Source organism: Pelmatolapia mariae, linkage group LG4 (assembly GCF_036321145.2).
Source record: "Pelmatolapia mariae isolate MD_Pm_ZW linkage group LG4, Pm_UMD_F_2, whole genome shotgun sequence".
In the NCBI taxonomy this organism is placed as follows: Eukaryota; Metazoa; Chordata; class Actinopteri; order Cichliformes; family Cichlidae; genus Pelmatolapia; species Pelmatolapia mariae.
In genome coordinates this window covers 11,051,667-11,075,506 of record NC_086230.1, presented here as the reverse complement: position 1 = coordinate 11,075,506, position 23,840 = coordinate 11,051,667, and the positions used below count along the sequence as shown (strand labels likewise).

General features: G+C 40.9%; 1 protein-coding gene across 3 annotated transcripts; it reads right to left on the bottom strand.

Moving 5' to 3' along the window:
- Positions 1 to 554: 554 nt before the first annotated feature.
- slc29a4a (solute carrier family 29 member 4a) lies at positions 555 to 22,754 on the bottom strand. 3 transcript variants are annotated; one of them, XM_063471431.1, is made up of 11 exons: positions 22,524 to 22,754; positions 20,360 to 20,725; positions 15,536 to 15,667; positions 15,332 to 15,445; positions 12,201 to 12,329; positions 10,375 to 10,449; positions 9,997 to 10,265; positions 6,332 to 6,452; positions 5,960 to 6,147; positions 4,005 to 4,245; positions 555 to 3,137 (listed from the first exon to the last, which is right to left on the bottom strand). In XM_063471431.1, exons 2-11 carry the CDS (start codon positions 20,580 to 20,582, stop codon positions 2,992 to 2,994), a joined length of 1,638 nt encoding a protein of 545 aa, XP_063327501.1. In that variant the 5' UTR covers positions 20,583 to 20,725; positions 22,524 to 22,754; the 3' UTR covers positions 555 to 2,991. The 3 variants fall into 3 exon arrangements, with proteins under 3 accessions (XP_063327501.1, XP_063327503.1, XP_063327502.1); XM_063471433.1 differs by having other exon boundaries at positions 10,006 to 10,265; XM_063471432.1 differs by lacking the exon at positions 22,524 to 22,754 and adding an exon at positions 22,322 to 22,458.
- Between the last annotated feature and the right edge of the window lie 1,086 nt (positions 22,755 to 23,840).

The window sequence follows — 23,840 nt, the reverse complement described above, 5'->3', positions numbered from 1 at the left end:
CAGTCAAAAATATTTTTCCAGAAGTGTGCAGGCTCCTTTAGATGCTTTCTTAAAGTTGTTTTTCCTAACCATGGAATTAATTGGGTCTATTTAGTCATCTTTTGTGGTCTTACTGCAGCAGGAATGATCACAAAGTTGCATTCACTGGTGCAAATGAAATCATTATTAAGAGTTTAGGTGTGGTGTGTGATCGTACACCAAATGGTCTCTAAGTATTCACTCTTCCTGAAGTTTGAATATGTACAAGTATGACGTCCTTTGAGGTTGTTTCTTCCATAATGGGCGTCTTGAGGACCATATTTTGCAGTGGTAAGACAGAAAAGAGAGAAATCAACTGGGGAGTTGGTTAGTTAGATAGCTGCTAGCTTCTTGTTTACCCTTCTTGAAAACCCAACAAGAAAAAGAATTTCCCCCAAAACACCAGATTGCTTTACTAATCCTCACAATGAATGTGCGAGTTCATCGTGAGGAATGGTTAAAAATGCATTCCTGGGAAAGTTGGATTTCCCCCTCTCTCAAAATGTCTGCAGGAGAGAAAGAAAGAGAAGGAGAGAGACTTTTCATGTCCTTTAATGACACAACTGACCAAAAATAACTAAAAACACCTTCAAACCCAGCAGCTCGCTGCAGGAAGCAGGACATACATACAGTAATGAGGTTAGCTCCCAAATGGCATCCCACCGTATTTCAAACAGTGCCAACAGTCTCCATTCAAGCCATCACTTACATAATGCAGTGCACATTTGCCTGTCTTTACACTGAGGTCTGTTATTTATTTATTTTTTTAAATATAATATATAAACTGTGAACTCGGCTGCTTCTCTTATCGCTGAAAAATTAATCAAGTCCAACAGGAAACATGAGGGAACGGAGACGCTGCTGCGCGTCAGCTGGAAAAAAGAAACAGAGATAAATAAAGGAGGGGCTCCAGGGGTCAGTTCAACTACATAAAGCTACAAAAGATATGAATCTGATTCTTTCTACAGGCTTTGCAGTAGTGAAAATAAATGCCTTTCATTGCCTTGAATGCATTTTATTCTACGTATTTACAACTTTACATTCACTTTTTTCTCCCTCCCCCAATCGCATCTGTCATAAACACAGACTGTTTGGCACTAATTATTTTGTCCCCTTATATCCCACATCATCACATAGACATTTATTACAGACACCATTCAAAGGAGGTGCAAACGCGACAGGACTGCAAAGCAGCCGTTATCCCCCTGCCTCCTCTGGTAAATAAACACTTTTTTCAGCCATCAGGGGGCGCAAGAAGTGACCTGAAATCTCTCCTTTTACATGATTTCTTCCTTTTTTACCCTACAGCTGATGTTGTTTGTGTGTCATGATGACAATTACGTGGTCCTGGAGACCCTCTGCTGTAGTAGGACATATCACACCGACAGGTTCGAGTACTTTGTGGACAGATTCTTTCAACACAGTTTCACAAACATGCAGATGCAGTCACAAAATGTTACAAGTGTTTAGAGACTGAAAAAAAAAGAAAGAAGGTGAGTTTAGAGAGGAGCGTGGGCCGCTCATGTGAAACCAAGCGGTCACCCCGAGGTTGAGGGCGTTGCCTGCTCCAAGGTACGAAGCAATCAGACTGATTGGTGAATTTTTGCTGATAATCATTGTTTAGTTTACTTTATAAATGGAGACAGATTGTCAACATGTTGCACTCAGTCTATAGTAGTCTGCACCGAAGAATACAACTTGTCTGCAAAGTGTCTCGTTGTAGTAAGGGGTTTGGATCAACTGGTTGCAAACTAGTTATTCTCCTGTAAGAACGCAAGGTTGTTGAGCAATCCTGCAGCAACTACGTCACTATTGAAACAGAAGGAGTTCTCTTTCAAATCTGTGAGGTTCTGGATGGATTCCGAATTTGAAGTAGTTGTTGTGAATTTCAGTGTTTGTTGTAATCACAAACAGACTGCCAACTTGACTCCATTTAGTCTTTTTGTTCCTTTATCATCATCTTGATGCAACAAATTCGCTTTGAAGACAACAACTGACTGCAAGTTGTTGCAGATCCGATTTACGTTGTTAAAGCAACCATGTCAAAGGCAATGACATTAAAATTTAATTGCACACAGTTGCAATAATTGCTTCCAACCATTATTTCCCCCAGTCTGGTTGCAGCATTAGATATCTAACACAGTGCTCTCAGGATCAAAAGAATGTCTTTGGGTCTTAGGCAGAAAAGACACTGTTTGTTTAACCCTTGTGAGGTCTGAGTCATTATTGGTAACAGCTCATAGCCCCAAGTCCTAACCCAAGACGTAAGTTTTTTTCAGTTAGAATGATTATTTGTTTGAAAAATGACTTATTCTGACAGCACAGGGTTAGGGTCATCCTCAATAAGGGCTGAGATCTCATAAGGTTAAACTGATTTTAATAACAGGGCCCGAATAAAATGAGCATTTATAGAACTCATCGTCTAAAAACGCTGATCATATTTTTACGTGAGTCTGAACAGCATCTCGCTTCTATGATGGGTGACAGCTCTGAGAATTCATAAAACATAACATCACATATGATGCAAGGTCTCCTCTAGAACCACAAGCCATTAGCTCCCCGCAACAAAATATCACTTGACTTTGCACTGTACAAATGTCAGATGATGTGTTCGCACATATGCAGACAGTAATTTCACTGTGTGATACTCTGAGGGTTAATGTCTGCCTGCTGGCAGACGCACAGTTCCACTTCTCTTCCTCCGGGGAAGTTCATCGGAGCAGATGCTTGAAGGTCAGTGGATCACCGGGAGATGAGCGAGTGGAGAAATCTACACTTTTTTCACTTAATCCCTTTCAACACTAAAAGCCACTGCTTGTCTTTTCTTTTGTTATTGTTGAGTTATTCTGCAGCTGGAGTCTAGTCCATCAGTTTATGCTGCTGTAAGGCCAAATGTCCTGTCCTTATGCAGCATGTGTGTACATGTAAATGTATACAGATGGATGAGTGGGTGCGTGTCAAACCTACGGACATTCAATACATGGTAGTGTTGGCAGGTGTGTGTATGTTGAGCGTGGAGGAGCGTATTCCTGTTGGTGGAGCAGTGAAGCTATAAGCTGCATACGCTACAGCGGAGCCAACCATCAAGCCTGTCATGTAGGAGACAGTCATAGTATTCCCTGGAGAGAGAGAGCAGAGAGTAACTGTAGAGCTGATCATACTGCCTAATCCGGGGGGAATGCCATTTTTAAATAAAGAATACTGCTCAGAGTGAACAAGTAAGCAAGAAACATGTTAGATAGTGAGTAACAAGTCTAAGAAAGTACATCTTTGCTATCCACTCTTTGATGTTCTTGCATGTTAGCATCAGCAGGGATAGCATGTGCCATTATAACCATCCTAATTTAGCATGCTAATTTAGCATGCTAACATTAATAGGAGCGCAAGACACCAAGCACAGGTCACTCAGAGGAAAATTATAATAAAACCTATAATTATAATCTAAATGTAACTTTAGTATTTCTTGACAAAATCCCAGCCTGAAAACAATGTCAGACTGCTAGCTTAAAAAAACACTTGAAATATGCACTACATTTGAGTGTTAAAGATAACATTTAAAAAGCATCTCACAGGTAATAATGTTTAATATTATAGCGCACATAATAGTGTTGAGTTTGTGTGATATCTTATATGTAATCCTTCTCTTAAGGCTTAAGCTAACATAAAATAGGCTATACATATATGCCTGGTTGCTACTAGCTAAGCGAAGCTAGTTGTCAGGCCAAAAAGAAGTTATTCATTCTAAAGCAAGGCAACTTAATTAAGGTGATAAAACAATTAAGTTACAGTTACAGTGCTAAGGTCAGTGTTATTCTGCTAAGAAGAATATAATTATCTAATTTTCAACCATTTAATGGTATTCTTATGACATACAACAACTTATATGGCTAAAATGAAGCTAAATGGGTCTAATCAACTGGCTTATCAGTTCAATTATTGATGCTTTTTATTTAACAATAAATCAGACAGAAGAAGTCAAAAATCACCTGCAAGCTCCCGCTGTTCAGGTGGCACTTTGCCCGCAGCCTGGATCATCGGTACGGACCCAAAATATCCGTTGGTGACTCCCATTAGGAGAGAAAAGAGACAGGGCCAGGCAGGATGGGATAGGGTGGGTTCATTGGCCGGATACACACACATGACAAACAGAGGGATGAAGACCACCCTCAGGCAAGAGAAGAAGAGCAGACGACCCCCAGACCAGTCATATGGCAGTGCTGCCAGGATCTGAGGGGACAGCAGGAGTGTTTCAGTCAGGCTGTGTATTACACTTTGGGAAAACAAGGAAAAATATTCAAATAATATATGAAATATATGAGCATTTGCACAGTTTTGAACTCTAGACCCTTATGTTCAGTAATTCTCCATTGCTTGGAGCAATTTCTAAGGAAAGCACTTGTCAGGGAAAATAAATAAGAACAACAACAGTATTAGTGCAAAACAAAGTGAACCGTGAGAGAAATGCAAAAGAAAAATCCTTTTTACACTTTTTCAGTCTCTTATCGTGACATTTTTCTTTCTCTCTCTTTTTTTTAATACCTCTAAGCTACCTTAATTTTTCCTTTTTCAATTTAATTCCTCTTCTAATCTCTTTCCCTCTTCATTTGAAGAAAAAACTCAATTTGCCGCGAGGACAAAGCCAAAGCCTACATAACAACTTTCACTAAACCAATGTTGGTGCCTTCAAAGTCAAAATTATGACCCAAGGAAACCAGATAAGTTTCAGAGTGTTCGGATGAAGCCTCCGAGCTATAGTAAGTGCAATTATCCCACAATACACCAGACGTTTTACCAGCCTTACGTTAAATTAATGGGTCGACGACTTTAATGGTTTCACAAGGTTAACTCTGCCTTTCTGTCTTTCTTGTTCCTTTAATGCCAAGATGCCTGTAAATGGAAATTTAAATCCTAAAATCTCAGTAAGTGTAGCGTGAGAAGGGCAATAGCATTTAATATTAATGTTAAACCAGTGAATTTTATACATTGGCAGTAAGTTAATACAGGCCTAGTTCCAAAAATGATGGGATTCACAACAGAACAAACCTAAAACTTAATTTAAAAAGAGCATCTTAGAGAGGAAGACTTTCAGCAATCTGCAACAAAACCCTGCATTTTTGGAACAATTTCAGTAATATTCCTCATCATCTGTTATACATAGTAGATCAAAAGATTCTGATAATTTTGGAGAAATCTCTGTGCGCAAGGGACAAGGCTGAAAGACAGCTCAGACAGCACTGCATTAAAAACTATGGAAGCCTGTTTCTGCCACAAAAAAAGTATCCATAACTTTAAATTTTGAGTTATTTTCTCGAAATTTCGACTTATTAACTCGACATTTTGAGTTAGCGCTGCCAATCAGTAATCTACGTGAATGAAGTCATTTCCTTGTTACCCGGATCATATGGATACCCTTTTTTTTTTCTTTTTTTTTTGTGGCGGAAACAGACTTCCATAAAAAAACAGACATGAATCTGTCATAGAAATCACTGTGTGGGCTCAGGAGTGCCTCCAGAAATCACTGTGTGTGACCACACTGTGCTATCCACGTATGCAGATACAGCTCCATCGTGCAAAGAAGAAACCATATTTTAAGATGATCCATGTTCTTTGGATGAATGGATCATATAAAAAACATGGATCAGCCAAAGGCTAGGCTTTGGATTTCTGTTTTTCATTTACATTTTACACAGTGTCACAAAATTTGTGGAACTGGGGTTGTTCTCTACAAAGTTCTCTCCAAAAACTTAAATCCCTGGAATCAAAGGTTAAAAGACACCACCATGAAACATATGAAGGCATGATTGTACATCCTTGGGCTGGAAGCAGAATAGCAGATTCTTATCTCTCCGATTTTATGCAAAGTATCATGTGTGAAGTGGTATTCATCTAAAAGTCACCACAATGTTTAAATTCAAACTTGTGAAGTTAATATATGGCTCACCTTGCCAACAAAGTCCGACATGTTGAAGGTGGCCATGATGAGGATGGGGAGCCATTCACCTAAGGTGGAGTTTCGTATCTCTGACTCCAGCCCGGGAAACAGACAGAGAGTGATGCTGTAGGTCACAGCTATTGACAGCATGTAGGCCCAGATCACGCGGGACACCACGTAACGATGCAAGATCATGTCTGGTTTGAGAACACACACAGGACCATATTAAAAATTCAAATGATTCACTCGAGCAGTCATTTCATTGAGATCGCTCCTCTACCTAAAAAAAAATCACCAGGGGATGCATTTAAATTTCAGATCCATCTGTTGGAGTCAGAGGGTAATTGAGAAGTGAATAGACAAGATTTTGAAAGAGACTACCTCGGAGCCCGGGCCAGCTCCTTCTCATCTTGGCTTTTGGGGCATCAAATCGAACGTAGGTACCGCCCGCAATGTCCTCGACGCCTTCCTCCACCGAGGACGCTCCTGTACCACCGTTTCCCTGAGGAGAGACAGACGAGATGTTTACTGCAATCTTCAGGAACTCATTTGTGTTGGATCCAATGACGTATTTACAGGAAAAAATAATCAGGAGGTTAATCCTTCAACACTGTGGGACTGATGTCCTAAGGGAGAATTTTCTAGTCAGAACATACTTGAAAAAACTACAAGATTAAGATTGTTATTAAAGATCACTACATTACAACCCCAATGTGAAAAAATCAACAAGAATTAGACCCGATAATGATAATGGGTGAAGATGTGGAAAAAAATAAGAGTCACAAAGCAATAACATTATGTCGCGGGCCCTAAAGCGACAAAATTGTTAGTTTGCAGACTGTGAAAACAACAATTAGAAAGCACTTTTCATGAGATCAGAGCTCCAGCTACTCATATAATTACTTACAGTTTGGGTGGTATCCAAAAAAATTGATTAGAGTGAGAGAGGAAGAAAAAGACTGCTTTCTCTCTAAGTGATGATTTTAGATCTTAGCCGCTGCTTTAAACTTATATTCACGATTGTTTCAGGATTTTTAGAGGCGAGTGAAAACGGTCTTGTAAGTTAATGGGCTACATTTCCCTGTTTCACACTCTCATCTCTGTGTGATGACAGAAACAGAAATAAAATATTTAAATGAGAACAGCGTTTTGGGGATATTTGCTGTACCACAGAATAAATATATTACATATGAGTACAGAGAGTAGGCGAGCAGCACAGAGGTGGTGATGTTAGCTGCATTAGCTGCAACATGCAAACTTTGTTTTGGAGGTATTGGAGTTTTTTGTTTTGCAGGTGATATAGTTTTGGAGTTAAAGCAAGCAAAAGGTCCGAAATTGACTCCAGAAAAGAACAAAAACCCTGCAGGATATAGGAGCTGGTTATTATATTAGGAATGCAGATCCATTCTTCAGGTGTGGGCAATACTTATCATCTTTTGAAGTCACAGCCTCCCTCATATACTCATCCTTATCTTTGGGATAAAAAAAAGGGTCCTTTGTCCTCAAAAACACTAAAACATGTGATTCTGTCCCCTTTTAATTCCCTATGCTAGAAAATACTGAACTGTATTCATTTTTAAACATAGTTCTGAGTGGGAAAATTAAGACTTCGTTGCTCATTTCTGAAAACTTTTTTAAAGCATTTGAAGGTTCTTTAAGGAAACACTAGAGGTAGCCATCACACAATAAATAAACCCATTCACTTTTACTGCTTTGACCTTTACATGTTTTTGTTTTTTTCATTAGTATTGGCTTCTGGGATACATGACATTCCCTTTTTATGACAGTGACTGTTAGAGAGGATGGCTGTGACCGGCTGAAGGCTGACGTAATGATTCCCCCCCACCCCACCACCACCACCACCACCACCACCACACACACAGACATCTTTCCGGGTATGGGCACATCCCTTTATGCTTAGGTCTACACACTAATACACACTAATTCACTGAGCCAGGTGACTGCACACACACACACAGATCCATTAGTTGATTAGAGGGGCTGCCGGGCCAGAAGGCACTCCTATTCTTGATTATCCCATAATAGGAAGAGCAGCATTCATTTCCCATGGCAACCAGAACAAAGAACTGCCAGAATCAACCCCAGACACACACACACACACACACACACACACACACACACACACACACACACACACACACACACACACACACACACACACACACACAGAGCTGTAAAACACCGGGGGATGTCCATCACACACTTGTATGTAATGGCGCACATACAAATATGAACACGCACACATTAAGCGATGACAGCCTCAGGTGCAGTTTCTTCCTTTGAAGGCTCTGAATGCACACACACACACACACACATACACCTACACACACACACACACACACACACACACTGAGCAGGATGAGCAGTACTAGCTCCATGTCTTCAGGCTACAAAATGCTGCTTAAAGCACAGCTACAAAGTGGGTTTCAATTCAAAGTCGTTTTCTTTCCCTCTTTTCCTCTCGTTGTCATGGCCGGTGTCCTGCTCTCTTGCCCTTCTCATCCTTTAATTCGTTTTGTCTTATGTTTTCTCTACAATTCTTCCCCACTCTCTGCACTGCCTCTCTCACTTGTCTCGCATTACGTCCCATAAACTTTTTTTTTCTCTCTCAGCATCGTGACTCTCTTTCTCTCTGGGTTCAAAGGAGGCGTCGTCAACTCTCCGTCTTTCTCCTGCACCACTCCCTATATACCTCAGCCCTAAAGAACAACTTCCAATATCTTTTGCTCTTCCTCTCCTTTAGCATCTTTCTGACCAGCAGCCAAGAAACAGCTCATAGCTACTAAGTGATTGCATTTTTAACCACAACCAGCCCTCAATACTTGTGTGCATGCTCGCTCTGGATGACATTACAGTTTAGAGGCCTGGCATTTCCTCCCTGTCTGAGTCCAGAAACTATTTGTCATTACAATATTTATAAATGATTTAATGAATAAAACATGTAGCGGAAGCTTTAATGAGGGAGCCTGTTGGTCTGTGTCGAGTCAGTATCCTAATCTAACTTGAAAAAGCAACGTGAGAAAATTATCAAAGACGCTGAAGATACAACGCTGACTGCAAAATATCAAGTCCAAGCACTTTAGCAGTTCACTGTATAGTGTATGGCATATTTATGACTTTTGGTACCAAATGCACTACAGGAGATATGCATAGCTTTCTTGTCATTTCTTTAAGTATTCTTCAGGAATAGTTCTCCAGGCTTTCATTCAAAGCTCTTCTTTGGATTTTTGCTGTCTTTTATTCTGTTCTCTGTCAAGATGATCCCACACTGCTTCAATAATGTTGAAGTCCGGGCTCTGGAGAGGCCAATCCATGACCGATGTTCCATTGTGTGTCCTTCTAGCCAGCTATGCTTTTACTGCATTGGCAGTGTGTTTGGGATCATGCTGAAAAATGAAGCCAATCCGATGCTTTTCAGTTGTTACTGCATAGCGAATTAAAAACTGATGGTACATTTCTGCATTCATAATTCCATCAGTTTTAAAAACACCAACAACACTGACTGAAATGCAGCAGTATAGCGCAGTAAAGCGCTGTACAAATACAGGCCATTTACCATTTAACGTTAGTGTAAAACTTTTTTTGCCTGTTAAACTCTGTTATCTTTGACACTTTTCATAGATTTAGCTCAAGAAATGGGAAGAAATCTTGTGTCTTTGTCACAGCTGTTAATAGTACAATTAAGACAACACTGATCCATCTGCTAAGTTAGCTTATTAATGTTTGAGTGATTCATAGGTCAGTGTTAATGGCATAATAAACAAAAAACACTCCTCTGAAATGATCGGCTACAAGGACTGTAATATAAAAGAGCGGAAACCAGCCAATATCTAAAGGCTATAGCTCAAGAGCACTTTAAACACTTTAAAGAAAGCCTGGCTCCTTGGAATATATAGTATATATGTTAAGACATTTGTTCTGTACCAGAGTAATTGAGCCTGCTGCTGGGATGACTAAAAATACTTAGTATTCGCAGTGAACAGACATAAAACACATGTGAGTCAATAAGCTGTCCATAAACTTACAAATCTTACTTCCTCTGCAGTGACATCGTGGTGAACCCTGTACCCGGTCCCGTTGTCTCTCGGATCGTGACATTTGCCCGGACCTTTACCCTGGGCGTGGCTGGTGTAATACCGGACAAATCGTGAGCGGCGGACCAGCAGGTGAAGCAGGAAGCACAGCATTTCCATGCTGATGGAGACGAGGAAGAAGATCAGCGTGTTCTTCTTGTCGTCTTTGATCAGCAGCTTGGTGAAGATGCGGGACAGCGAGATGATCACCCCGGCCGTACCTGAGGAGGGTACGTAAATGATGAATGAGATGAAGAAGGTGAGGAGGATGACAAAGCCTGGCAGCGAGAGCTAACATAAACATGTGTGCTAATCGTTGAGTGTACTTACTCTCTCCAGTCATTACCCCCTGTGTGTACCTCTTGGGCAGCATCCCCATGTAACCATAGAAACTGGACTGCTGCACTGAAGAGGGAGGAGGGAGGCAGTTATCAGTGTAAATAGAGGCCCAACAGTCAACATTGTAACAACACGATTTATTTAGACGGGCAACTTAATGAACCACCACACACCACTTGAGAGAAGCTGCTCTGACCCTCAGACCTCCACTAATTAAACTGATATTACAGCAGGCAGAAACTCTGAGTTCTCACTCACAGCCACACAGAGGAAAACGGCTCTGTGTATTAAAGTCAGCAGCAGCAGCTGAGGACCAAAACCTCTATTGGGTTTGTGTTTATCCCAACAGCGGAAGCTCTGACACATATTTAGTTATAATTTATTATCCTTTTAATAAAAGTAATTGTCCTTATAGCTCTATATTGTTTTCCACAAACTCATGAGGGAATTGTCTGGCTATTAAGGAGCTAAATGTTCCACTTTTTCTGCCTTCTTTTACAGGCTGAATCGGTGGTGTACGGGCTTTAGCAGAGTGTTGTTGTCTGCTAGCTGGCTGCAGTCAAAACAGTACATTGTCTGTAAGCTTTTTGCTACGAGCCACACTTTTCACATAGTCATATACAACCAGCAGCTCCAGGACTAAACCCAATGCAGGTCCTCTAATCTCCACTTGAGGCACAATTGAGACAATTTCAGAGTCCCTGAAATCAACCTCATTAAGGTGATTGTGTTGTTAGCGCCTTTTGGAGGGTTTTTTTAATGGAATTATCAGGCAGACCTCCAAATACGTTTGTGAAACAGTTATGGTGATTCAAATTCTGGTATTTAAAGGTCTGTTACCTAAAGCTATTATTACACATGTGTCTGTGTTGCTTCGGTATATTTTAAAAATGTAGCTTGCTAACCAAGCTAATTTGTGCCATCTGATAACTGAGCTGTGCACCCTTTCATCCATATATGGTCACTTAATGGTTAAAAAAACTCACATGAGAGCCATCATTTACATACAGCCTGTACAGTAAAACTAGCTAACGTCTCCATAGCCTGGGACAGAAAAAGAGAGTATTTGTCTCGAAAGCTAATTTCTCCCTTCATTAAAAAATCTGCAGGGGTGAATTTTTAAACATTTTTCAAAGAAGTTAAGCCCTAAAGCTTATAAGCATTGTTACTGCGTTGATTTATACGGGAGACAAGGCACAGGTGGCTGTAATAGCGGCTAATGATTGCTAGGCTTCTGAAAGGCTAGCAAACATTTCTCAAAGGCTGCTAGTTTCAGTTAAGTCCGAAAATACATGCAGCCTGTTTATGGCAATTGTGTGTGATAAACTGATAAACTGGCATGTAGATGGAAAATCTTTTGCCATCTACATACATAGAAATTCATATTAACTGCTTACAGTCATTGCACAGCCAGAACCCGATGGATATGAAACTGAAATTCTGAAATTTCTCCACAAATAGTGACATAATTGCTGCATCACTGTAATTTAACTGCAAAATGCAAGAAGTGCTTGACCACCTCGGTTTTATATAGACTACAACCAGAATACAACCCGGTGCCAGATAGCTGAGCCGAGTTCCCTACTGCAAAGAGCCACATCGCAGGCAAGTTGCGCTAATTGGTGCAGACGGACTCAGACTGATTGTAACATGTTGGCAATCTGTCTTTCTAGCCTTTCATCCAATTATAGTTCATCTAGTTCCAAAAAGTCAAGGCTGCAAGGATGTAGTTAACAGTGGCTGTTCTGCCTTTTAAGTGTAGTCTACTGTCATTCAGTTGGTTTAACCATTATTAGGGTAAAAGAACATCAAAGTACCTGTACATCCAAAGGCCACCACTCCCACTGATACCAGGTTGATGACATAAGCCTGCTTGGTGGTGAACTTTTCCAGCCAAACGTCGAACACGCTGACAAAGATCAGGGGCCCCAAAGCTAAGATGTAACCTGCAGAGAGAGTGACAGGCTGAGTCAGTGATCCAGGTAATGTTGTGACTGCAGGACTGAACACATATTTGATAAGAGTGAGGAAACTATATGTGAGGCAGTTCATTAACTCTTTAACCCGGGGATAGACACTCAAAAGCTGACAACAAACTTCAAAAGACCTTTAACCAAAAATACAAGCACAGCTATTTTAAGCAGCAGAGGCTATTGCGGTGAAACCCCGTTCTGAAATTTATCATGTATGTGCAGTGATCTCAAACTTCCCGGGAACATGCATATTTAAAGAACTTTTTATCATGATTTTTTTAAGGGTGAGCTTGAAGGGCTTTAATATTTCTAGGTTCATCTCCAATATCACAGTTTGAGAATAATTTCTGCAAAGATGTAGAAACTTTAAAAGTAAAACAACTTTTAATGAATATTTTTGGCCACATCTCTCCAGTATCTCCAGCTAAGACTTTAACAAACATGATTTTAAATCAGCCTGTATGTGCTTGCCTGTTACCGAACGGCTTATTCAAAGAGCATAGCAAATCACCTTTAAAGATGTGTTTGAAATATGAAAGCAATCTGAGGAAGATGCAGATGAATCCTGAAACCGCTGCTTGTCAATTCACAGTTTTCGGCAAAAGCCAAAAACGGATCTCCTGTGGTGTCTATGAATAAAGACCACAGGAGATCCGTGGAAAAGTGGATTTTTCTTTATCTTTATAACATTTTTCCATTTTTGCACACTCTGATAAGCTTTGTGCTTCCTGCTGTTTTTGACAGTTGTTACTACTGCTGGAAGTAGTGCGCCCTTTTATGTGTCCACACGTGAAGGACAGCTTGTAAGGTTAGCCTTAAGAATTAAAAATAAAACTGATTTTAACCAGCAGTGAAGTTTTTGGCTTTATGCTTCATATGTGTGGGAGTAAAATATGATTTTTGAGTCATTAAAATGAGGTAGAAATCTTGGCATATCTTGACCGGCACTTCACTTTCAGCATGCTATAAGGCAGAAATTATACACCAAAGCCATTAAGACAACATGAAGAAGCTTAACGAGGATTACAAAATGATAAAAGACCATAATAAGAGTTATGTTAAATTACCAACCACAAGCCAAGTCTTGTGTCATTACTGGCTGCAGGTGGAAGGTACTTCACACAGTTACAAAAAAAAAAAAAAAAAAAAAATCAGACCTCATCATGTCTGAAAATTATTTAAACCCAAAAAAAGATGAACAACAATACACAACATATTTTACAGTGTCATTATTTGTTTAACAAAATTAAGCCAGAATGCGAAAGTAATCCTGTGAAAACCTGAGTATACCTTCACTGCTTCCATAGAAATTAGGAAGGCAAGTAGGATCGGGGTGCTACTCATCAAACTGATCATCAGCAAGTGTGAGCACCTCTATTAAAGCAAAGGTTTGGGTAGTTTGTTGGTCTGGAGCATTCAGGTATGTGTTAGGGAGCAGGAAAACATCAGCAGTGATCGCAGTCACTGTGGAAAATTATTCACAAGTGGAAAACAGTCAAGACAGTTGGCAATGTTCCCAGGAGTGGATGTCCCTGCAAATTCTCCACAAGGTCAGACCGTGCAACGCTCAGAGAAACTTCATCTTGGACTCAACAGGCCTCAGCCAGCACGTCAAATGTTAATGTTCATCACAGTACAGTGTATGGCTCTTTCAAAAGGTCTGAAGTGAAAGCCTCGTCTCTCTAAAACAAACCATGACAGCACAGATTTGCAAAGATAGAACTGAAAAAAAAAAGACTTCTGGAACAATGTCCTTTGGACTGAGAAGACCAGAGTGAAGATGTTTGGCTATAAAAGACAGAACCCTATTTGTCAAAAACCGAACACAGCACATCAGCGCAAACAACTCATACCAGCTTCCAAGCATAGTGGGGATGTTGGATGATTTGGGCTTGTTCTGCAGCCACAGGACCCGAGCGCCCTGCAGCCACTGAGTTGACCATGAAATCCTCAGCCGTTCTCACTCCCAAGGCCTAACATCCTGATGATTTGTCACGTCCCTTCGCCGTTCTTAAGGTACGTGCCGGGTTATGGGTGAAATACAGTAGAATGACGGTCCCGCGGTAAAACATGTTCCAGCCATGTATTCCAGCCTTAACATAACCTTATCCGTTACCCATAACCTTATTCCTAACCTTAACCAGCACTTTAATGACGTGAAATAGTGTTTTCCAAAGCGATTTGAGGAAAATGAACGAATATGTGTGGATTGATTCCAGACGGTTCTGATATTTTCCAATTTTTCCGATCTCGTCATTTAGGAATGTGTTGGGTGCCCGGAAGCATAACATGTTGACGATTTGTCACCTAGCGTAAAATATTGAGCCTCGGGAGTGAGAACGTGTTTAAATTCTCTGTATACCAAAGTATTCTAGAGTCATATGTGAGGCCATCTGTCTGACAGCTTGGCCCAGGCTGGGTCTTTCAACAGGACCATGATTGCAAGCACATCAGCAAATCTACAACAGAACGGCTGAAAAAGAAAAAAATCAAAGTGTTGCAATAGCCCAGGCTCAACCTGACTGAAATGCTGTGCATAAACAAATGCCCACAAGGTGCACTGACATTTTTGCAATACAATAATGTGAGAGACTGAAGTCATACAGAAAACAGCTTCTTCAATTATTGCTATCAAATGTGGTTCTCCAAGCTGCTGAATCATAAGGTGTACACACTCTACCGTTCATTTTGGCTTAGTGTTTGTAAAATAAAGTGGCATGGTGTAAAAATATATCTGAGGTTATATTTAAATAGTCTGAAGGCCGAGATGATTTTTTCACACCCTGATCTGTGAAAGAATTGAAAGGGAATGTGCTTTCTTTTTCATGACTGTAGTTCTCAGTGAAGCTCCCCTGTGGGTAGATCTCTTCAGGATTGTGTGGTCCCAAAGTATTTAATAAGTAACAGGGTAAGTTTTAATGAAACAGTTTTTAATTTTCCACTCGATCTGTGCTCTTGGCGCCTCTCTGACTTACCCACAGTGATCCTGGTGTGCATGCTGAGTCGCTCCACCAGCACATTGTTGAGGATGACGGCCAACAAAGCCACTAAGATGTACGTCAGACTCATGTCAAACACTATCGATGTCCCTGAAACACAAGGGAGAGATGTGACAGCGTAGCCTCGAGCCGTAACCGCACACAGCCTGTGACTTTGTGCACACTCATCCATATTTATACCTTTAAACTTCTGATGCAGGTAATCCACATCTGTGATGAAGCTGTTGTAGGGAAGCAGGAAACCCACTCCAGCCAGTAGCATTGCAAAGTAGATGCCATGGTAACGGTCGTCAGGGATCGGTTCCTCAAAGTCTGAGCAGCAAAATGGGAGTCATAGGTTAGAGAATTAAAGCAGCATGAAATCAGACAGCGGGATATGATTAACATCTGAATTAGGACTGAAGCCAGAACACTCTGTCTTCAGAAAAGCTAATCAGGAGGAAGAAAGGTGCAGCGGCAGCAGGAACGCCTCTGTTCCACTTGATGGAGCAGCTGATGGTGGAACAGACTGTTGCGCTTGTGTTAGTGAAAGATTGATCACGGGAATCTCAGATCATGGTCTAGCTGTCGAAACAGCTTCAGTTAAAACTCGTACATTTCTGTTTTGCAGCCGGATCGGTTACATGGAGAAAGTGTGATGTGCAGGTTTTTTATATAACTGTTCTTAATCCTTTACTAATCCTGTAAGCCTAATATTAATGGCCCCAAATCATTCATCATGAGAATTTAGGCTTTACTGCAGACTGAGTGGGAAAACATCCTTCTCACTGACTCATGTCACTACTTTATTACTATAGAAACAAAAAATGTATTTACTGATGCATCTGTTGATGGGTAATAATAATAATAAATTTAAAAAACGAAGTATTGTTCAAAAGCTGGGGGACATTTTTGTACCTAGTGTTACACCAAAGTGATCAGAAATGCCAGAAATGACCTTTATTAATTACAGCGCTATTATTATAGATTATTTTAGGTTTTTTAATGGAATATCTGCATAGGTATGCAGATGTAATGCATTTAGCTAATGTGTGTGCAGCACGGGCGTCTGTGGGTTTAATTATTACATTACTGTTTGCTATTTCTGCTCAAAACTATTAAAATCACATCGGATCTTGATGAATGAAATATTCAAGTTGAAAAAAATCAATACTGACAAGTATTGTGCAATTTGTTCTGAACAAAATGACGTAACAACAGTCAATGGAAACCACATTCATCACCCACTGAGGGCTGGGATCAGTATCAGTAACAGTAATAACACATTTATAAGAACACCACTTGTTTAAAACTTAAAAAAAGCTGCTAGCTGAGGACTCTGAGGACTCTTCTCTTTATTAAAATAAGGTCGCAGATGCCCTTTTTCTCAGGTGTTCACAAGGATCACAAACTTGTCTTTATATCCGTTAAATCAGTTAGTGCTGTTCTGTGAGGGGAGCAGTACACACGGCTGAATTAAATCCTTTGTTCTTTGCCAATTTCTTACATGCAAAAGCCTTCATTTCCAAGAACAGGAATACAGTAATGACTTTCAAAAGAAAGTTGTAATATAATAACCAATATGATATAATGAAACCCAGACAATGATGTTGCACACACTCCACTAGCTAAATCTATGTATGTATTGCTTCTTTAAACAACAAAACAGTTTAAAACTGTGCTAACATATTTGTAAAAGAGGTTTTCTGATGACAGATTAACATTTGAGCATAATAAAGTTGTATTCAGTAACAGAGTGCCAATGTGAAACACATCCTTTACATGTAGATTATTATTTTTTATGATAATATATCATAAATACAGGAAATTGCTGCAAAACTAAAGATACCATCAACCTGTGTGCACTACTCCATTTACAGCCACTTGGCAACCAGTTGAGTCGCAGATGGTTGCAAACTCTAAACCCTAACCATGGTAGATTCATAGTAAAGTATTGTACAGAACACTGACGCTTTTATGTTCCTTTTGTTGAAGTGTAGGTTAAGATAATATGATTGCACACGGTATAAGAAGCCTTTTAAGCAATACGAAATCATCACAAGTTCATGGCTAAAACCCCCTCAAAAAACAGTTTATTAATTACCGAAAACTTAGGCCAAGAAAACCAGAAGAATCTTCAATGAAGAAACTGACATCATACAAATGGATTTTCACCTTTTTAAAATTAATTTGGCTGCTGAAAATAAAAATCAATGTGCACTACCAATGTACACCTTCAAAAAACCTGTTGTCCTCTGCATACAGAAACACAGTTGTTGTGCAGCTGCAGAACTGAAATGACATCTTAAGGTTAACTCATTCTCGGAGGCTGCTTTGCCACACCTCCATCTTTTATTTTCTTCTATGAGAAGGCAGACTCTGTGGAGATTGCATCCCCTGTCTGTTTTGCTGCAGACTGAAATATGAAGACTGACAGCTTCAGGGAAGAAAGGGAAGCAGGAAAAAGCAAAGTATAAGTAAGAAACACATGAAGAGAACAGCGAAAAAGGCTTCTCCCTGCAAGGCTGTCATTGTGCGTCACTGGTCACTTATGACCTGATTAACATGGCCTTTGTGTAACCCGTGTAACCAGGCAACACAGCAGTTTTTTGTTATCAAGACCGCCCTCTGTGTCTTACATGCACTGCCCATACAAATCTGCAAGACGCTTATTAAATCCATTCTGACTTACAAAAATTTAAGGGCCCTTTGATGGACTGGCAACCTGTCCAGGGTGCACCTCACCTCCTGCCCAAACACAGCTGGGAAAACCAACCGGTTTTCTACATTTGGAAGAACTTATCCAGAGGTTAAGTGGGCTGGAATAATCTAGCAGCACGGCTATGTTTAACCTTTGATTTAAAAAATCTGATGTCACTTTCAATATTGTTCATTTTTGAAATGTTCAGTTTGCATATTAGTTATCTGTTGTGGTAGCTGTTGGTATAGAAGCTTAGCTGTAGCACTGAAGTTTGATAGTCTCATTGTTAAAAATAGTAAAAAGGGGACGGGGAAGAGACTTAAAGCTTAATATGACTAAAATTTTTATTTCAGATTTTTTTAAACATTTTTTTTTCTGGTCAGCTGCTGTTGTAAAGTGTATTTGACAATAAATCAAATGACAATACAGTGCTGTGAAAAAGTCTTGAGCAACTTCTCAATTCTGCTTCTAAAGAGCCAGACTTTCTAGAAAGTTCTTCAGACTTTCTGAAGGTCTTTAATAGTTTTGTCTCTCTCTTTTTTTTTCTTTTTCTTTGTTTTACATTGGCTACCTTTTTACTCATTTTCAGTCCGGTATTGGCTGTTTTCAGAGGAACCTTCAAATATAAAAAAGCACCTAACTTAAGGGATGAACCACTGTTGTGTAATCCACGTAACAGACGAAGAAGAAGAACAGCAAAGAATCAACTTTAAATTGTATCTTCAGCCACTTTGTTGCAAAAACCTTTGTTAAAATTCCTTTAGTATAATCTATAAAAAATCCCACGGGAATAACTTAGTATTTTTGTACCATTGAGGTGATTCCCAAAAAGGTGTTAACTGAAAACGGCTCATTGGTATGTAGAGATGAGGTCAGTAGAGAAGTAGAACAGTGGGTGTGTACAGCCATCTGTAAAACATGGTGGAGGCTCAGCCAGTGTTGTTGGAGAGCTTGTCAAAATTGGTGGATTTATGAACACAGGAAAGTATTATCACAGTTTGATACACCGAACAATACCATTGGGCAACAGCTTCATTTTTCAGCTTGACAATGATCCCAAACACACTGCCAATGCAGTAAAAGCATACCTAGATAGAAAAACACACAGTGGAACACTATTAGTCATGGATTGGCCTCCCCAGAACCCGGACCTCGACATTATTGAAACCGTGTGTGATCATGTTGACAGAGAACAGAACAAAAGGCAGCAACATCCAAAGAAGAGCTTTGAATGTCCTTCAAGAAGCCTGGAGAACTATTCCTGAAGAATAATTAAAGAAATGACAAGAAAGCTGCCTAAAAGACATTAGACTGTGTTGAAGAATAAAGGTGGTCGTACCAAATCTTGACATTCAAGGTGATTAGAATTATACAAACTCTGTTTTGTATTATATACTGTATTTACATGTATGTTTGCATATGTTTCAATAAATCTCTGCACCCTTTTTCCTAATTAAATATAAAGAAATTGCAAGTGACTCAATGCTTCTGCACAGTGTTGTGTTTTGTTGTTGTTGTTAAACAAACAACAATAAAAAACACTGCAGTTTAAACCAGAACAAAGTTGATTTGGATGGATGCAGTGAAGGTGAGTTATCCACACTCACTGACAGCTCAGGCTCGCAGTCATGCAGTTTGAGTTTCTCCACCTCTCTCTTGTCAAATCCCACATAATGTTGTGGCATATGTGCTTGTTTCAGGTCAAATAAGCACAGGTGAGCAGATCACAGCCCGTCCACACAGATACAATTTCAGCATGTCTTAAAAGATAAGACAGTTTGGGTAGTTAATCTGCGGTATCAGTAGCAGTGATATAAAAGATTGTGGGGTTCTTCGATCTATACAACTGTGCAAACTCTGAAAACTTCCAGCTGAAAAATGCAAATGTCCTATAACCACCCTTTTCATTGCTTCTTACAATCTCAAATATCTTTTAAAACCATCCAGAGCAGAGGTTTACTGCCCTCTGAATACATATCTAACAGCTAATCAGTAAATATGTAAACAGCACATGTAAATACTATTCTGTCTAAATTCTTTATATATAGAATATAATGTGAAAGTGTGGTAAACAATGAAGAAGGTGCATTTTAAATTTCCTGGTGGAAAATCATTGGCAAACGCTTTTCTCTCTGTCCACGTATCTAAACACTTTGTTCCTGGTGTTTAGGAGTAGAAGGATATTAATGTGCCTTTTTTCACTTTGACAAATTGCTGTTTGTTGGTACACCTACCCCTTTCCTTCCTTCCATGTTCCTCGCCTCTCTCTTTATAAATAGTAGATTACACACACTCATGCACAGATAGAACAAAAACTCCCTCACCGGGCTCGGACAAAGCCAGCACTCCTCGCTCCGGGGCGTCTTTACTGATCTCCTCCTCCTCCAGCTGGTATGAATCGAAGCTGTAGCTCTGCACAATGCCGCTCTCTCTTCCCTCTCTCCAGCCCTCCCTCCAAACAGATCTTCCTCCATCCCTCCACACGTCCCTCTCCTCGGGCGTCTGGGCCGGCGTGGGCCTGCGGCGCTCCGCGCCCACCGAACCCATTCCTGCACTTGACGTACGCTCGCGAAGAAACACGCACTGTGGTTGATTAGACAAGCTGTGCGCTCTTGTGAGCGTGCATGTTAGACGCAATCACAGAGGCACGCCCTGGAAGAGATGCAGAAGACCTTCCGATGATGGAGGATCTGCAGGGCATGAAAGAACAGGAAACAGAATTAAATATAAGAAAAGACAGAAGAGGACTAGAAAAAACACAAGCTGTGTGCTTTCCGGAAAATAACAAAACTCAAGGTTAGACACAGCAAAAGAAATGTGCGCCCCCCCCGTTTGTGTATGTGTGTCGGTGTGAGAAGCATATTAACAGAGAGAAACAGAATGACAAAGGATGCATGACTGAGTGACAGACAAGGTGAGCGAAAATGCATCTCTGCATTCAGTAAAGAGGCGCCGAGAGAGCTGCTGCTGTGCAGTGTAGAAGAGAGGAAGAGGTCCAAGTGGAAATCAATTAGCTGACTAACAGAAATATCCGTCATCTACAATTCAAGTCATTGATTACTAGTTTGCATTTTTGCAGCTTTACAATTCAACAGAGAAGCCCACTGTATTCTTTCACCTGTTGAATCGTTTTGTCTACAAAGATCAGAAAACAGAGCACGATGCTCATCACAGTTGCAGCATGCAATACCAAAAACACCTCAACACTCGCTTGGAATCTCTTGTTGTCACCACTACCCTGATTTTTATTTGTAGCCAACAGTCCAAATCTAGTCAGTTTTGCAGGCTTATAAATGAGATAAGCACTGACCTTTGCTACCGAGCAATTAATGAGAAACTTGATTAGCAGTCAGAACACACGCCAATAAATTCTCTGCACTATGACTGAAAGTGTAGCCTGCTGAGGAGCGGAGGAACCCCTGCTCACTTTTAAATGTAAGTTAGTCCCTTCTGTCATTAGAGCAGCTGAGCTGCGGTTCAATACGTGTTTGCATTTACTTCAGTCAACATTGTTACAAGCTGGATCAATATTAATGGCCGCTGATGTTGTTCCATATGCAAACTGGCGTAGAAAGAGAGCACAAAAGCGCTTCTATTCTGCGCACCTGGCTGGATTGTGCAAACACCGGAGGACATGCAAAGAGGAGGCAACAATTCAACCCTGCGGCCTCGCTGCCAGTCTCCCTGCTCACCTCTGGTGCCCTTTCAAGTGCTATTTCACTCCAGGCCAACAGCACGAAGCTCCCGAGTGCGGAACAAGACGGCTTTATTTCTTTTTATGTTCTATTTTAATCCTCTGCTGTATGGAAACTGGTGGGATCAGATGATGTAAGAAGGTTATCATCTGTGTAACATCACGGGCCCCGGTGGCCCCCCAGAGGAACAGGTGATTAAATACAAAGCAGTGACAGCTCTGCTTATGAAGTAAAGCCGGGCTGCTGTTCTAGATCAGATAATGATCCCAGTTTACGCTCTGTACAGATTCCACATCCAGACGTCGGGCGGCGCTCGCAGCCCTTCTCCTTTTAAATTAAAAGGCTCCAGCCAGCTGCTGTAATTGAATTGCAGTCTGATGTGCTGCAGTTTCTATTGTTGACTTAAATGAGCAAAAAAAATTATAAAAGAAAGAAAAGAAAAGGAATAAATAAAACTAACATCTCGTTTTACGCCTTCTGAAGAGCGTACGCCTGCAGAAATGGCAAATGAACAAATGAACTCACAATCATTTGCTTCTGATAGAAAAACGCGTGATTTTCATCAAATCTAATGAAAAAATAAATACATACATAGAAAATAAATATGAGCAGGACGTTAGAGCGGATGGCGGCACAGAGATAATAATGCCAGTTCCTCTTTTAGAAACCGTGGAAATCCAGCCCAGTCAGTCCAGCACGGCTAACGTGTCGCTCTCACGTCGCTCATTCGGCTCTCCTCTTTATGAACGACAAACAAAAACACACCAACAACAGGTTATTAACGGCCCGTTACCTCCCGAGTCTCCCCTCTCGCTCCTCTCCCCCTCTCGCTCGCCTCCCTACAGCAGCAGCGAAGTCCTTCCTGCAGGATCCTCGAGGTGGTCTCCGCCGACCGGACTCGCTCCTTTCCTCAGCGCCGTCTCCATCAGACAGAGGGGAAAAGCTCCGGGTTTCCTCCTCCGTGGGGTCCTAAAAACGCACCATCCAGCGGCAGAGGCAGAGGGAAGCGCGGATGGATGGATGAGGAAAGCGAAGGGGGGAGGGAGGAGGAGGAGGGAGGAGGAGGAGGGGGGGCACCCGCCTGTGGCTGTTCATCTTTTCCAATCAGCCTTTTGAAAGGCACCGATAGAGCAGAGAATTCATCCCAGTGCGTCTCCAACAACTTTCCAGTTTAATCACCTGCTTTAAAGATTTGAAAGTGCTGCTTTGTTTTTTAATGATTTATAAGCCATGGTGTAAGTCATCAAACTACAACTAAAAATTATATTTCAGTGGAAGAAAGGGGAGAAAATGCAAACATTATGCACTTACTTCACACACCACAGTCCTCTGTGCATCACAGGCCCACATCTAAATGTGCTTAACAGTCCCTCCATCCCCCCACTTGTTTTCAACATTTACTGGCCTGATGTGATAACCTGCATACACATGTGTCGCCAGAGCACGTGGATGAGACACACGGTGGTAGGAAATGGGGATAAATTGTGCACACCTACACACCAAACACAATGCTGGCAGTGGGGCCTCCAAGTGATTGACAAGTTTATCAGTTCAGTTCAATATGCTAATGCTTTATTACTGGCAAGCTCTCCGTCATGCTGCACACCCCCACTGCTGCCATAAAGGAGCCAAGCCAGGCGGGAATTAACTAAATGGGATAGCAGCCTTGTTAGGTGTGGGCCTGCTGTCAGTGCAACAGCAACAGCCTCAGGAGCTGCTGTAATTGTTTCTGCTGCTGTTGCAGTGCATGATGTGAGGTCCTTGGTTTGAATCCCAGTCTGAAGCTTGCTAGTTTAAGCGTTGATTTCACTAGTGCAGAGTTCAGCTCACTCATCTCCAAGCTTAAAATCACTGGTCACAGAAAAGCTCCAATGCTGTAAAGCATCAAACAAAAAGTTGATCCCATTCGAATGCTAAATTTGTCCTTTGGTGAATTTTAGTAATCGCCGCGTTTGCACATATAGTTGCTTGCTGATCTCTTAAAGATTATGTGCAGAGAGCAATGCCTTTGATAGTCTGGATTTCTATTTCTGATTTCTTCCTGGCGCACGCTATGCATGGCAGACTAATTCAGAGAAGACACGCAAATTAAAAAGACGCAGGGCGAGAA

Coding starts and splice junctions, on each gene's coding strand:
- slc29a4a (XM_063471431.1), bottom strand. CDS start 20,582: ATGGGTTCGGTGGGCGCGGAGCGCCGCAGGCCCACGCCGGCCCAGACG. Junction 12,330..15,331: donor GCACACCAGGATCACTGTGG/GTAAGTCAGAGA, acceptor CTCTCTCTGCAG/GTTACATCTTAGCTTTGGGG. Junction 6,148..6,331: donor GAGCTGGCCCGGGCTCCGAG/GTAGTCTCTTTC, acceptor TTCTCAAACCAG/ACATGATCTTGCATCGTTAC.